The 13,402-nt window shown below is 39.2% G+C and overlaps 1 protein-coding gene across 1 annotated transcript in view; it reads right to left on the reverse strand.

The window, feature by feature from the left end:
* N4BP2 (NEDD4 binding protein 2) overlaps window positions 1-13,070 on the reverse strand; it is a gene marked incomplete at its 5' end in the record, with an annotated part of 19,759 nt that extends 6,689 nt beyond the window's left edge. The window contains 9 exon segments of the mRNA XM_010151823.1: window positions 447-565; window positions 1,981-2,225; window positions 2,800-2,842; window positions 3,551-3,636; window positions 4,908-7,139; window positions 7,142-7,188; window positions 8,462-8,617; window positions 11,175-11,251; window positions 12,982-13,070. Coding sequence (XP_010150125.1) covers window positions 447-565; window positions 1,981-2,225; window positions 2,800-2,842; window positions 3,551-3,636; window positions 4,908-7,139; window positions 7,142-7,188; window positions 8,462-8,617; window positions 11,175-11,251; window positions 12,982-13,070 — 3,094 coding nt within the window.
* Between the last annotated feature and the right edge of the window lie 332 nt (window positions 13,071-13,402).

A 13,402-nucleotide genomic window follows, 5' to 3' on the forward strand; every position in this document is an offset into this window, starting at 1 on the left:
CCTTCAGAGCTGCTACAGTAACCAGGAAAGCACTCACAGCTAACATCAGGCGACAGTAGTTCTCTTGTGCGGATGCCGTTTCCTGTGAACCCACTATTACCACTCCCCACTAATTTCTCCCACTTAATTTAAAGCTCAGCTCTCAAGCAAATACTCAGTTCCACTAACAGTCAGTCAGAGCTCAATAGCCAGAGACGTCGTTCTTCCAGTGGCAGAGAAGGTCTACTCCCCCCAAAACAGAAACAAGTCTAACCCCAAGATTCTTTATGCACTTTTTCCTTATAAGGCCAGCAAGCTTTGCCTTTATTTAGATCTACAAAAAGTGAGCTAATTTGGGAAAGGTCATTCTTTAGCAGTATCTTAACTCTTAAATATTAAGACAGTAACTGGGCGTTACAGAGTGTTTCAGAGTACCATTTTTATACAGAACTTTAAAGTTTTCTTACTTGTTGTCCTTGAAGACATCCATTAAGAAATTTTGATTAATAGTTGGGAACATCTCAAAAAGTTGCTTTTCCTTTAGTTTAGCAGCACAGTCTTTTCTAGCCATGGAAGGAGCACGATTCTACGCAGAAGACAAAGGAACAAAATTACGAGTGCTCGATTACCACAAAATAAAGTAACAGCAGAGCCAATCCAACTTTACTGTTATTTGTTAAGATTTCAAAAAATTCCTGCTCAGTAAGTATGCACTCACAGCAGTGACAACATGCCAATATCAGCCTGCCACACTGGTTCAATGAGGATAAATGTGCTGGTTTAGACAACAAAGTAGGGACAGGTAAGTTGTGTTACAGTCATTTGAAGTGACTCAGCTGGGGCTACCTCACAACTTGGACAAAACAAAATGAGGAACTTAAGTTCTGGAATGCATTCCCTGCTAGTCCAACTAGTCCAATGTTAAGCCTGTGGAAAGTCCACCTCCCTGTACTGAGGGCCTGGGGTTGAAACAACATTTTATTATTAAACAGAGCAAACAGTTTTGGTTTGGCACATCAGAAGCCGTACTGTAATAAATATTCATATTTGTGAAGTCATGCTGAGAAGAAAACATAATTATAGCCCAGAATAAGTCAGACTGATCATTCCAATAGTTGGATTAAGAAAAACATAAAGCGGTCAAAACAAAGCCAAGCTCCATGAATCCAAGCTGAAAGTAAGGCTGCAGACATCCCAGTTGTTATTATCAGTAAGCCACATACATGCAGTTCAAAGAAAGAATCCACAAGCCATTCTTTCAAAACACAGGCTAATCCATCCAACTTTCTGTATCAGCAGAAACAAATCTCCTCTTTTTTAGGACAGCTACGTATCAGAGCCAAGTGCAGTAAAAAGGCCTGTTGTGAGCAACTGCCGGGCAGCGAGGTGCAGTACTACGCACCCGCCACCCAGAGAGGGCATGGGAATGGTGTAGAAAGTACGGAATTAATAAAAACCTGTTTAAAAATTACTATTTTCTGACAAGTATGTACAGAAACCCGTTTGAGATTAACCTCAAGTACTTGTTTTAATGTTTCTTCTGTTATGAATGTTGTGGGTTCTCCTTACAAAAAAATATCAAAATCAATTCAATCTATTTCTAAACTAACAAGGCATGGAGCTCATTAGGAACTTTTTTTGATATTGCTTTCCCAATAAGAAGTGGGGGAAAAAACACACTGAACTTCGGTTTTAGGTGAGCAACCAAAAAACAATTCAACCAAACACAAATGCTAACCTGTACAGTGAAATGCACCATGATCTGTTTGTGAAACAATTAAAAACATTACATTTTAAAGTGAAATTTATATTTTTTTAAACAGAAATATCTACCACAAGCAAACTCCTGTATCACAATAATCAACAATACTAATTGGCAGGCATTTCTCTCACAAATTCAGGCTGTAACCAGCAGGACAAAGACGAGTCACCAGATAGGACATACTCTGCTTCATTAATAATAACAATTTAAACTGCAGAAAAAAATGGTACTAGCCATACCAGGTCCTCTTTCTCCTGCAGAGCTATTTCTTCTGAAATTATTTGCCTGAGAGAAACTTTCTGAATCTGAGCATTCCAGTGATCCATAAAAGGAAAAACATCTGATGCTGCTGTTTTTTTTGTCTGTATGTCATTAGATGAGCTTGAACCCCAGCTCGTTTGTGTCTTCTGCACTTTACTGTCTGCATTCTGAGATAACAGCATTTCTGAGTCATCTGTGTCTTTCTGCTGAATCACAGTAGGACCTTAAAAAGCAGTAAAAATGAGGTGACAAATAAAACAATGATTAGCTTATTTATACAAACAAAGCCAAAGTAATTAAGTTTTTCAACATAGATGGTTTGGGTTTTCTTAAAACAATATTATTAATGCTAAAATAGAAGACAACACATCGTTTTCACCTTCCTCAAATCTATTTTCTAAAGTCTTTCTGGTCATCTTGATCTATTCTGTAAAACAAAAGCAAAACCACCAGACTCCCTCATCAAATTTTCAAGTGCCTCAACACATCTTACAGCTGTAAACTAACTTGCACGTGCATTAAGTGGGGAGGTTTGTTTGCTTTTATAAGAGAATTACAGACTCATGTTTTCATGTTCACCTGCCTTTCCTCCACAATGTTTCCTTCTTCCACCCTCCTACCCCCCTGTAAAAACTGGTAAATGGAAGCCAGGGCAATACCTAAAAGCTTAGCTTAAGACACAAATCCATCGTTTTTCAATAAACAGAGTATTTGCAACCTTACTACATTTTCAATGGATTAAACATTTAATAATGAGAATGAAGTATTTTTACAATTAAGCGAAACACACAACATACCTTCTGCAGACAACTTACACGATTCATCTCTCCTCTGACGCTTCTAAATAAAACCAATGAAACCATCAAAGTTATAAGCAAGCTCTACATTTTGCAGTGAAACTTTGCAAGCCTTAGTTTCTAAGTAAACCAGCTTCAAAATAATGTCTCACAGTATTTCTTAAAGATGAAGTACTTTAAAAGAAATATCTTCAAGAAAAATGATTACGGAGTGAAGCATCTTTCTGAAAACCCATCAAACTAGAGGAACATGCCCCACTGCTAAGATTTCATAACCTTCATTAAATAAATGAAACAAAATTCTGCCAAAAAAGCATTCCAAGTTTTGTAGGGCTATGAAGGAATGGAGGTTAGAGAACTCTTCTCAAGTAATGTACACGGAGATGTTTTGTATACATAATTATACATAAAAGAACTCTTCTTACATGTCAGAAGGCCAGTACTGACTTTTGGCCAGTGGACTTTTTGATTGAACTTGTAGTGAAATTGTGCATTATGATCTTTCTTTGATAAGAATCTTGGTTTCGTGATGAAGCACTCATGACATGCAGTTTCTTCATCCCTTAAACTGTCTTTCAACAGCTCTGATGATTAGGACACGCTGATATACTCCACATATTTTACAAACTACTACTGTATTTTATCGCTGTTCTCACATGTATCTTACACATTTAGACCAACACATGAGCAGACAAATGGTCTGACGAAGCACAAGCATGCCAACCGTATCATAAGCAAGAAATCTACTAACCAGAATAGATTCTTTCCATTTTTCATGGATCACTCTTGCCAAATTCAGGTCAATGTGAACCACACAATCCTCAACAGTTAGTGATCCTTATGGAAGAAAGAAAATATGTTCACCAAAGCATTCTGTTAAAACGTATCTAAGCAATTAAAGTATAGCAGCCTAGACTTAGTAATTGGAATTCTGGAGATTCTGCACAAACTGTCACTCCTGAAAAAAACCTGAGCAACTGCCAAGTTAAAAAAAAAAATTCCACACCGAATTCATTATTTGGTGTTCAAAAACTCAGTAAGAGTAGGAAAAACAAGTTAACATTAATTGTATCTTGTTGAAATATGACTACCTGAACTACTTCTTTCTCTTTTTTCCCATTTTTCTGGCAGAACAAAGGCATTGCTGAATTACAACCACACATTCATTTATTAAGTCGTGATTCCCCGTTTTACTGCAATCCACAGGCAACTGCATTTATGTAACACAACACACTTGCCACAGCCCAACAGCAGCCACATCTCTCCCTTCAAACTCAGAGAAGCAAACTCCAAGTGTTCCTTCTACCTCTAAAGGGAACGGCAGGAATTATCATGGTATCATAACAATACCTCTTCTCCCAAAAATACCTTTTGGATATTGTTTCTCACCTTTTCAAAACTCAAAGGACAAGAAGTACGTATGTATCAAATAAAAAGGCAGGGGATATTTCAGATACAATAAAACACCTTTCTGCTATTAAAAACAAACTTTCTTTAGAGGAAGGTATGGAAGGCAATGAGGCCAATAAATCAGGTATCCAGGGTATTCCTTGTGTTTTCTTTTCTTCCTTCTTCTATCAGTCCAACTTGTGTGATGCATGTTCAAGCTGCTTATGACTTCCTTCATCACAGTCTCTCAGCAGACTACTCTGTTTTCATCTTTTAAGCACAGCTGCACTTTATTTTCTCTCTAAACCATTCATCTTCCCCTCCTCCAATTTAACTGATGCCTAAAGCTTTTTTTCTTTTTTTCCTAACCGGTCATAATTTGCATCTTCCTCATCATCTTAATAGCCCTTCACAGCATGAATATAGGCTCAAAGGCCTGTTGCTCCAAATGCAAATAAGCCACTATATTTTCTTATGCTTTTAAAGTATGCGCATATACAAAAAGACAAAGGTAGCACTACTGTATTTAAATTTTTTGCCACGCTTAGTTCAGTTCCATTTTTGGGTCAACAAAAGCAAACAACAGTGTCACAAGGAATTGTGCAAATCTGTTCCCTAAAAATCAAGCACGAAAGGAAAAAAGCACAGGCAAAAGGAATAAAGGTTTTCTTATCCAGCTGAGTTTTTACATAAAAATATAGATACAGTTATGCCCGTACCTGCATCAATGCCAACAGGCCCAAATATTTCTTTCAACTGGAGTGCCAGTTCAGGGGGTAATGTTAGTTCTAGGCAATCTATATTGAAGGCTGCACGTGACGCTGATACAGCGCTTTGTACGTCGGCTTTAGTTTCATCCCAGCTTGGAGTTTCCTCTTCTTCTTTACCACGTATCTCCCTGGAATTCCCACGCGTTTCTTTATGTGTCTCCATTTCTTTATCACTCTTCGGACCCAGCGGAGCTGCATGATCCACTTCCAGTAACACAGCAGTCACATCGGAGTTCTCTGCACTGCTTTCTGAAGTGTTACTGCCACTTTCGTTATTTAATTCAAACTTCAGACTGGGAGAAGCTGGGTCAGGACCACCACACAAAGCCACGGGGATATATAAACCTGCATCAGGCTCTGAGACTGATGGCTTATTTACAGTTTCTTCAACAGGACCCCCAGGGTCTATGTTCTGCTCTCCCGAAACAGATGGCTCAATGATACCTGCTGCTGAGCTGCTTGCATCAGTTCTAGGGGCTGCATCTCCAGAACTTTCCACCAAATCATTCGACGAGTCAGACACATCAGCATCTGCCACAGCTGCCTTGGCAGCCGTACCTTTTGCAGTGCCAAGTGATGAGCTCTTGTCTTCTGAAGGCTCGGCGATATCACCCGCTTCAACTATATGCGGAGTCTGTTCGCAGCCTTTGAGAGCCTCATCAGGGTCTGTACTTGCCTTGAAATCAGGGTCTGCAACAACTGGCTCAGCTCCTCTCACTTGAGGGCATTCAGTATCAACATCTTTGCGTAACTTCTCATCGGAGTCCAACAGCAGACTTGTGGCCCAGTCGATGTCTTTGTTACATCTTTCATACAGATCTTTCACAGCTTCAAACGAAACAGACTCAAAGAGCTTACACAGCATATTTAACTTCTCAGACTCATCGATACTGCTAAGTTCACTTTCTTCCACAAACGTACTTTTATCATACGTAACTCGATAGGGTACTTTTTCCTGGGAATCTGAGGCATTACCTACGTCTTTGGGTCTGAAGCCATCCAGCCTGCCATGCAATATTTTGGTAGTCTCGGGAAAAAGCATTTTCTTTTCCAGTCTTCGCAGGAGAGCAAAGTCTTGTGATTCAGTCTGTGAATGGCTACTTTTTTGTCTACATGTGTCATGTTCTTCTGCTGTGTTAAGCACAGACAAGTGTTCCTCTTCTTTGGGCTGGGGCAAGTTGTTGCTCGTAAAAGTGAGGGCTAATTTGTGATGTTTCCTCACTCTCTTATTTTGCTGGGTTTTTTTCTCAGCGACTGTTTCACTAGCTCCTGTTTCAGGTTGGTGCACATCCAAACTCTTTGTATCCAGTTGCTCTGCAGTGTTCACAGGTGTCCCACGAAGCACATCTACGGTCTCAAGAGCATTTCTATTAATGTCACCTTCAGTGTTTCCACCTTCATCGGGCTGATTTAGACTTGTCTTTCTCACTCTCCTTGACCTTTGCTGTCTCTGTTCTAACGAGCCTGAGACAGGCCAATGTCCTACCATTTGCAATTCCGGTGTGACTTTATCTGAACTATCAGAGAAACCAGAGGCTAGGTTTTCTTCCTCGGGTCCTTTTTGAACAGCAGAAGTCCCAGGCAGGCCTGCTTCCTCTTTACCTAACTCAGGATGCTGCTGACTGGGCGTTTTACCTTCCGTATCACTCTTCAGAGAAGATTTTTCTAGTCTTCTCGGTCTTTTGACTCTCTGTCCCATTGTTTGTTCTACAGGCCAGTCACCCACAAAGTTTAGTAGCTCTGGTTTTCCTGACCCGTCAAAAGCTGAACTGCTTGGTTCTGCTGTGTTACTACTTTGTGCTGCTTCTGGTTCCGTGCATATTTTGCCAGACTGTTCAGCTTCAGTTTGAACTTCAATAATGTTACTATCACTGTGTTCTTCAACTCCGCCTGTCTGCAAGCACACAGTCTCTTGAGTCATGGACACATCAGCCTCATCCATTTCTGTTTCAGTATTTTTTTCTATTTTTTCTCCCTTTTCTTCTTTCTTGTCCGAGGGCAGATCTTTTTCTACACAATCTGATACATAAACATCCAAGTCATCTTGAACAGTGCTGTTTGCTGAACTGTGTTCCACTGGGTTATTTTCCATTTCTTGTCCCTCTTTCTGAAAATGCTCAGGATCACGATTACTTTCTAATGTTAGAGAAGTACTGGGAAAAGTGTTATCATCTTCAGCTGATTCACGACAGGTTTTTCTTCCTTGACATCAGAATGTGCCTCTCTCTGTCTGAAAGACAAATTGGAATGAAAGATAAACCCATTTCAAATCTTCTTTAAGTACTTGTCCACATTTTTAATTTTGGTTTGGCTATTTAGTATTTTCAAATTACAGACCAGAAACCACCTTTTAGGACACTAATCATCCAGCCGGAGAACTCTAGTGAGAGGAAAACAAGTTCAAGATGACCTAGCCAACACTCCTTTATAAAAAAGAAGGTGCTAGGCGAAGCATAACTTTTCTTGGCAAGTATCTCTGTTTTACTTCAGCATGGGGTTAAGAATACTTTCTCAGGAGTCTATTTTCCCCCATTCCCAGCATTCAGGTGTTGTAGTAAAGCACTCTGCTGCCAGACATTTGCTCATTCAGATGAGCAAACCTGGTAAATATGCATTTATTTAATGACTGTTGCTCTCTCCTGATGGCTAAATGCTAAAGAAAGTCTAGAAGTTAACTAGGAGAGGATGTACCATTTTTCACGATCAGTTGCATTCCATTAATTTCAAATACATTAAGCATGCAAAAGCTAAATTAAATAATCACAATAAAAGCTGATGTCCTATGCATTGTTATATTGCATATACTGCATCATTCAAATTAGCCACTAAATAGTTGTGTACACAACCAACATAGGATCATAGAATCAAGAAGTTCTTCCCAAAGAGGGTGGTGAAGCACTGGAAGAGGTTGCCCAGAGAAGCTGTGGATGCCCCATCCCTGGAAGTGTTCAAGGCCAGGCTGGACGAGGCTTTGAGCAACCTGGTCTAGTGGAAGGTGTCCCTGCCCATGGCAGGGGGGTTGGAACTAGATGGTCTTTAAGGTCCCTTCCAACCCAAACCATTCCATGATTCTATGATTCTGTAACTCAGAAACAGTAATTTGCTCATATCTGGGACGACATTCTTCCGAAAAGCATGTTATAGATTTTGAGTGTTTCGTACATGTTCATACCTACAACATGCAGCCAACAGCCCATTTCTAAGATAAGAGGAAGTCAATCAAGATTGGCTGATTGAAAAGTAATACACTGCCAGCCATACTGGAAGGTTTGCAAAAAGCATCAGAAAGCCAACTAGATCCCTTGACTGCTCATTTCTAGAAATCCTGACATTTTTAAAAATTAAAATAAGAACAAACAAAAAACCCCAAACTACATTATTATTATTATTTAACTCATTTTTAATGCATTCACTGTTCTACAGCGTTATCCAGGTTCCATTGCTATGAAGTTTGAATTTTTAGCCTCTTCTTTGAGACTACATAGCTAGTGAAAGAGTCTAACCTATGGCTTTCCTCCTGATAAGGATCTTCACTCCAGCCAGCAGCTTCTGATTTGTCTGGGACTAAAGAATCCAGTATGGAACTAACAGTAAGGCAGCGTTCATACCGTTCCAACATTCTTTTGATCTTTTCTTTAGATACACCATGAATGTTTCGCCTATGAATTTAAAAAAAAAAAAAAAAAGAAAAATAAAAAGGATTTTTTCAGATTTGTATATTACAATGACAGAAGAGAATAATCTAGTAATAATTTAATGATAGTAAGTTTATAGCAACTAAACAGAGAATTCAGGGAACCAGGACAAAAGCTGTGAAACAGCAATTCCTTCTGTATCAGTGCACTAAGGCATTCCAGACAGGGGATATCAGACAAATCACAGCTCCACTTGACTTCACACCACCTGGTGGCCCTGTTCTGCAATACTAAAATCTAAAACTTTCCCAATAATGCATCTTCTGAAACACACTGTATCGGATCTTGACAGGGATGCAGGCTATCAAACTGGGTACGGAAAATTTCTAATTCAGGCTTCCTTCTCTGGTTTTGCTAAACTAAGAACTCCTTGAGGAAAACCTATTATTTTGGACATCCCTTGGTTAGGAATCTTCATTGCCTCTGTTAAATACCAACTACCAATACGCTCTGCAGCAGTTCAACCTAGAACAAGTGAATCCTGCCAAGGATGACAAAACAGAAATTGAAGGTACAGGAGAAAACGTTTAAATTCTACTTTAGGAAAGAAAATAAACTTTATTACCTAGCTTGAGAAGCAGCCAACCTTAAGCTAAGCATGGAAATGCAGATGACAATAGATATTATGAAATCACAAAATAATTTACATTGAAAGGGACCTCTGGACGTCACGCACTCCAACTTCCTGCTCAGAGGACGTACAGCTACATCAGGCTGCACAGAGCTTTGTCTTGTCACTTCTGAATATCCTTAACGACTGAAAGTCTACAGACTCTCTGAGCAACCTCCTACAGTTCCTGATCACCCTTTCAAAGTAAGTTTTGTGGTTTTTTCTTTTATGTAATAAAAATTTCTCAAGTTCCAACTTGTTTATGTTTGGTTTGTCCTACCCCTGCACAATTCTCAGAAGAGGTATTTTTATTCTTCTCTATAACCTCCCAAAAGATAACTGAAGGGCTAGCAAAATACCACAGATCTGCTCTCACAGCTCCCCTGCCTTCCTCCAGCGGAGGGGCAGAATCAGAGGAAAAAGACAAAGCAGCTCGTAAAACTGAGATAAGAACTATTTCCTAATTGAATATAGATGAATAATATCTATAAAAATGAATATATACAAATACTACTAATAATAAGTAATAAAAATTACAGAAAATAAAACATGTGATACAATATGATACAACTGCTCACCACCCACCAACTGATGCACAATCACGTCCCAAGAAGTGAGAGTCAGAGCCTGAGAGCCGCAGCCCGAGAGAGATTGCAGCAGAGTCTGTCAGCGACAGCATGACCAGGAAAACCAAACAAACCCACCAACTCCCTCATGAATGAGCCAGCACAGGAGTCAGCAAAGCAGCTAACAAAGGAGTTAGAGAGTCTTAGCAAGTGAAAGTGAAAAAGAGTTAGAGAGTGAGAAAGAGTAATGGCTCCCAGACCCTCTCCTCGCCTCTGCCCTGAGCATGACGTACTATGGAATGAAATACTTCCCTGATCAGTTGGGGTCAGGTGCCTGAACTGTGTGTCCCTACACTGCCTGTAGCGAGACAGCAAGAGCTGGGAACGCAGCTGCAGTGTCAGAAGAGGAAAAAGACCTTGAATTCAGTGCAGGCACTCCCCAGTGCCAGCTAAGACCTTAGCAATACTTTTCTCAGTGTAAACATAGGAACACAGCTTCATAGCAGCCACTGTAAAGAGAGTTAACTCTTTCCTGACCAAAACCAGCACACAACTATATGATCCTTCTTTATCGTTCTCTTCTTAAGGCTGAAGAAACTACTCTTGCTCAGTTCAGTATTACCTGCAAATCTGTTGAGAGCACACTGTTTCAACATCCAAGTCCTAAAAAGGACATTAAATAGTAGTGGCCCTAGTATCCACCCTAGAGGGACATCAGCCTCTTCTTGGACTCTGAATCTGGTAGCCAGCCAGTCTTCTAGCTACCTTACAATTCACTTACATAGCATTTGCATCTTGCCTATTTTGGCTCTAAGTAATGGCTCTACGACTGTGTACAAAGTCCTGCTAAAGAAGAAGTAAACAACAATGGTGATGCACAGGGGTTTGTTCCTCTCAGGTCATGAGGTGACTACTGTCTCAAACTCAGTGACAGCAGAAACATTTCAAGTCAGGCAACAGACCAGCTAGATGCAAAACCAGCTCCAAGCTCACAACATTTTTGCAACCCCAGGAACCTGAAGGAGCAGCCATCGTATCTTAAATGCAAAAGAAGCGTGATCATGAAAACATTACATAGTATCTATTGCTAACAGTTATCTGTTGTATGCAATCACAATAAAGTGACAGGGAAAAAATAATCTAATAATACATATAAAATCGCACAGAAGTTACTATCATAGGAAGAAAAAACCCTACTGAAAAGCCACTTATTATCATAAAAATCTTGACTAATACCTTGTTACCTCACCAGACACAGTACCAAGTGATTTCTTTTTAAAAACTCCTAATTCATAGACTGAGAAAGATACACAATCTAATATGAAATTCTCCTTTACGTTCTTACCTTTCAAGTTCTTTTGGCTTAAACTTCCACCAAGTGTCTGGTTCTCGGAACATGACTTTGTATTTGAACTGCTGAGCCTGAATAAAACAGAATAAGCCACATCACTTATTTCTACGAAAAAGCACACAACATGTATAGCCTGCTTCTTTAAAGATGCTTTTTGTATTTTTCAAAACCAATTAAACATTTGGAATAACAAACTTTTGCTTAGTGTTTCACTTATATAAATGGAGACTTTTGAAAACATGTATACGTATCTCTTACTGTAAAATTAAACATGTGCCACAACCACAGAAAAATCACTATTTTATATCATCCCTTTAAACGTTCTACCTCCTGTCAAGACTGCAAAACACCTCCCCTTTGCAGGCACAGTATGCACATGTCTACACAGACTCTCCAAACGAAAAGCTCACTGCTTGTATTCAGAGCTGGCCAGACGCGAGCCAGTTCCAAAACAGGTGGTTCAGTTACGTTAATAGAGCTACTGTGAACAGACTTCCTGCCATCTGGGAAACTTCAACGGGCTGCAAGTAAATGGTCCTTACATGGTCTAGTCTCACCATCACAAAAAACGAGCCTAAAGTCTGATCAGGGGAAACACCGCAAGTACTGTCATTTCTCCCGTTTTCAGAGAAAATGCTTATCACCTTACCAAATCCTGCACTTCCTGGAAGAACTTTTGTTGTATCTTTATTTCAGTATACAGCAAAATCAAGGACTTAATTTATGAAAGAACTGTTAATCTGAAAATCAGCAATAAATGCAAGGATAACAAATCTTCTGTTAATAAAAACAACCTGTGTTAAGTCCCACTGTTCACTAATCCATTACCACGTGCAGTGCACAGAGTTTCTGCTCAAGAGCTGTCAGTTCTACACGCTATACTCTCTGATGTGTTTCTATACTATGGTAGGAGAAGTCCCAGATCTACTTTATAGCATTTCTTCCGATATATTATTTCTGCTAATCAGAACCGATTTTATAAAATAATGCAGTCCTGTCAGCATAAAAAGATTATTGAAACTCACAAACAAAATGATGAATTATCAACAGCAAAATAAGAGCTAGAGTCTAAAAGTGTTGATGCCCACTTAGAAACGATTAAGTGAAAAGTAGAGAATCTCCAGAAAACCAGAGTATGGGAAACCTACAACAGAGTTCACCAAGTTATTTAAATCATTAAACCTCACTTTGGAAGGTAAATGCAGATTGCATTTACTAAGTACTAAATAAAAGCTGTTCACTTTTAGTCCCTAAATAAAAGCACTACACTACTAACATAAAATAGTGTAGGTGCATTATTCTGATTACATCACTTCCATAAAAATTATAAAGTAAAACTGCATAACTTCAAACAAGCTAGCAATATCTGGTAACTCTTGCCCTCCAACTGGTCAGCTAGTATCCGCTTCTACATCATATTTAGGATGAAACTAAGACCCTGTTGTCAAGTTTCACGGAGCATCAAACACCACTCATTAATTAGTGCTGATTATATTTTAAAGGCAGTTTATAGTTTTACTGCTCATATAAAGGAGAAACAGAATTCAGATTCCTCAGCAATATTTATTTTTACTCCCAAGTCCAAAGCACTTGGCTTTGTCACTTGGAAACCAGGCCAGGTCAACACTCAGACGCACAGAGAATATGACTCTGGATAATATGAGTCCATGTAACACTTCTTTTTGACTCCAGTCTTGTGGAATGGCAGCTAAACTGAGAAAGACAATCTCATTTAAAAACATATCTTGTTGCCATGATGGTCAATAGCCCCCTTTCACATTCATCAAACGGTAATACTAACCAAAGAAACATACGGCTTCATCTCCCATGCTTGTATGTTTGTGTTGTCTATTATTATAGGAGAGATTCTCATTTCAAATGCTTCTTTGGCTGAAAGACATGCGTACAAAACAAGGTGATACAGTTAATTTCGTTGTAATAGGGTCGACACGTAACATTTCTACTAGTTCGCTAAATTTCTAATATTTTAAAGCAGATAATCCATAATGATTAACCACTGTGTAAAAACACTTGCCACTGCTTGATCTGTTTCAAGGCCCTCTCTTATTTTAGAAATCCTCCCTCGCATGTAAAGCTGAGATACGGCATTATTCTTTTGAATTAACATATGTATGATAATCAAGGAATGAAAGTGCAGATGTAAAATGCACCAAGATGACTAATCAGTCAGTAAATCTCCTGCACGACATCCTTGTCTCAAA

Source organism: Eurypyga helias, unplaced genomic scaffold, assembly GCF_000690775.1.
Source record: "Eurypyga helias isolate BGI_N326 unplaced genomic scaffold, ASM69077v1 scaffold2570, whole genome shotgun sequence".
Taxonomy (NCBI): domain Eukaryota; kingdom Metazoa; phylum Chordata; class Aves; order Eurypygiformes; family Eurypygidae; genus Eurypyga; species Eurypyga helias.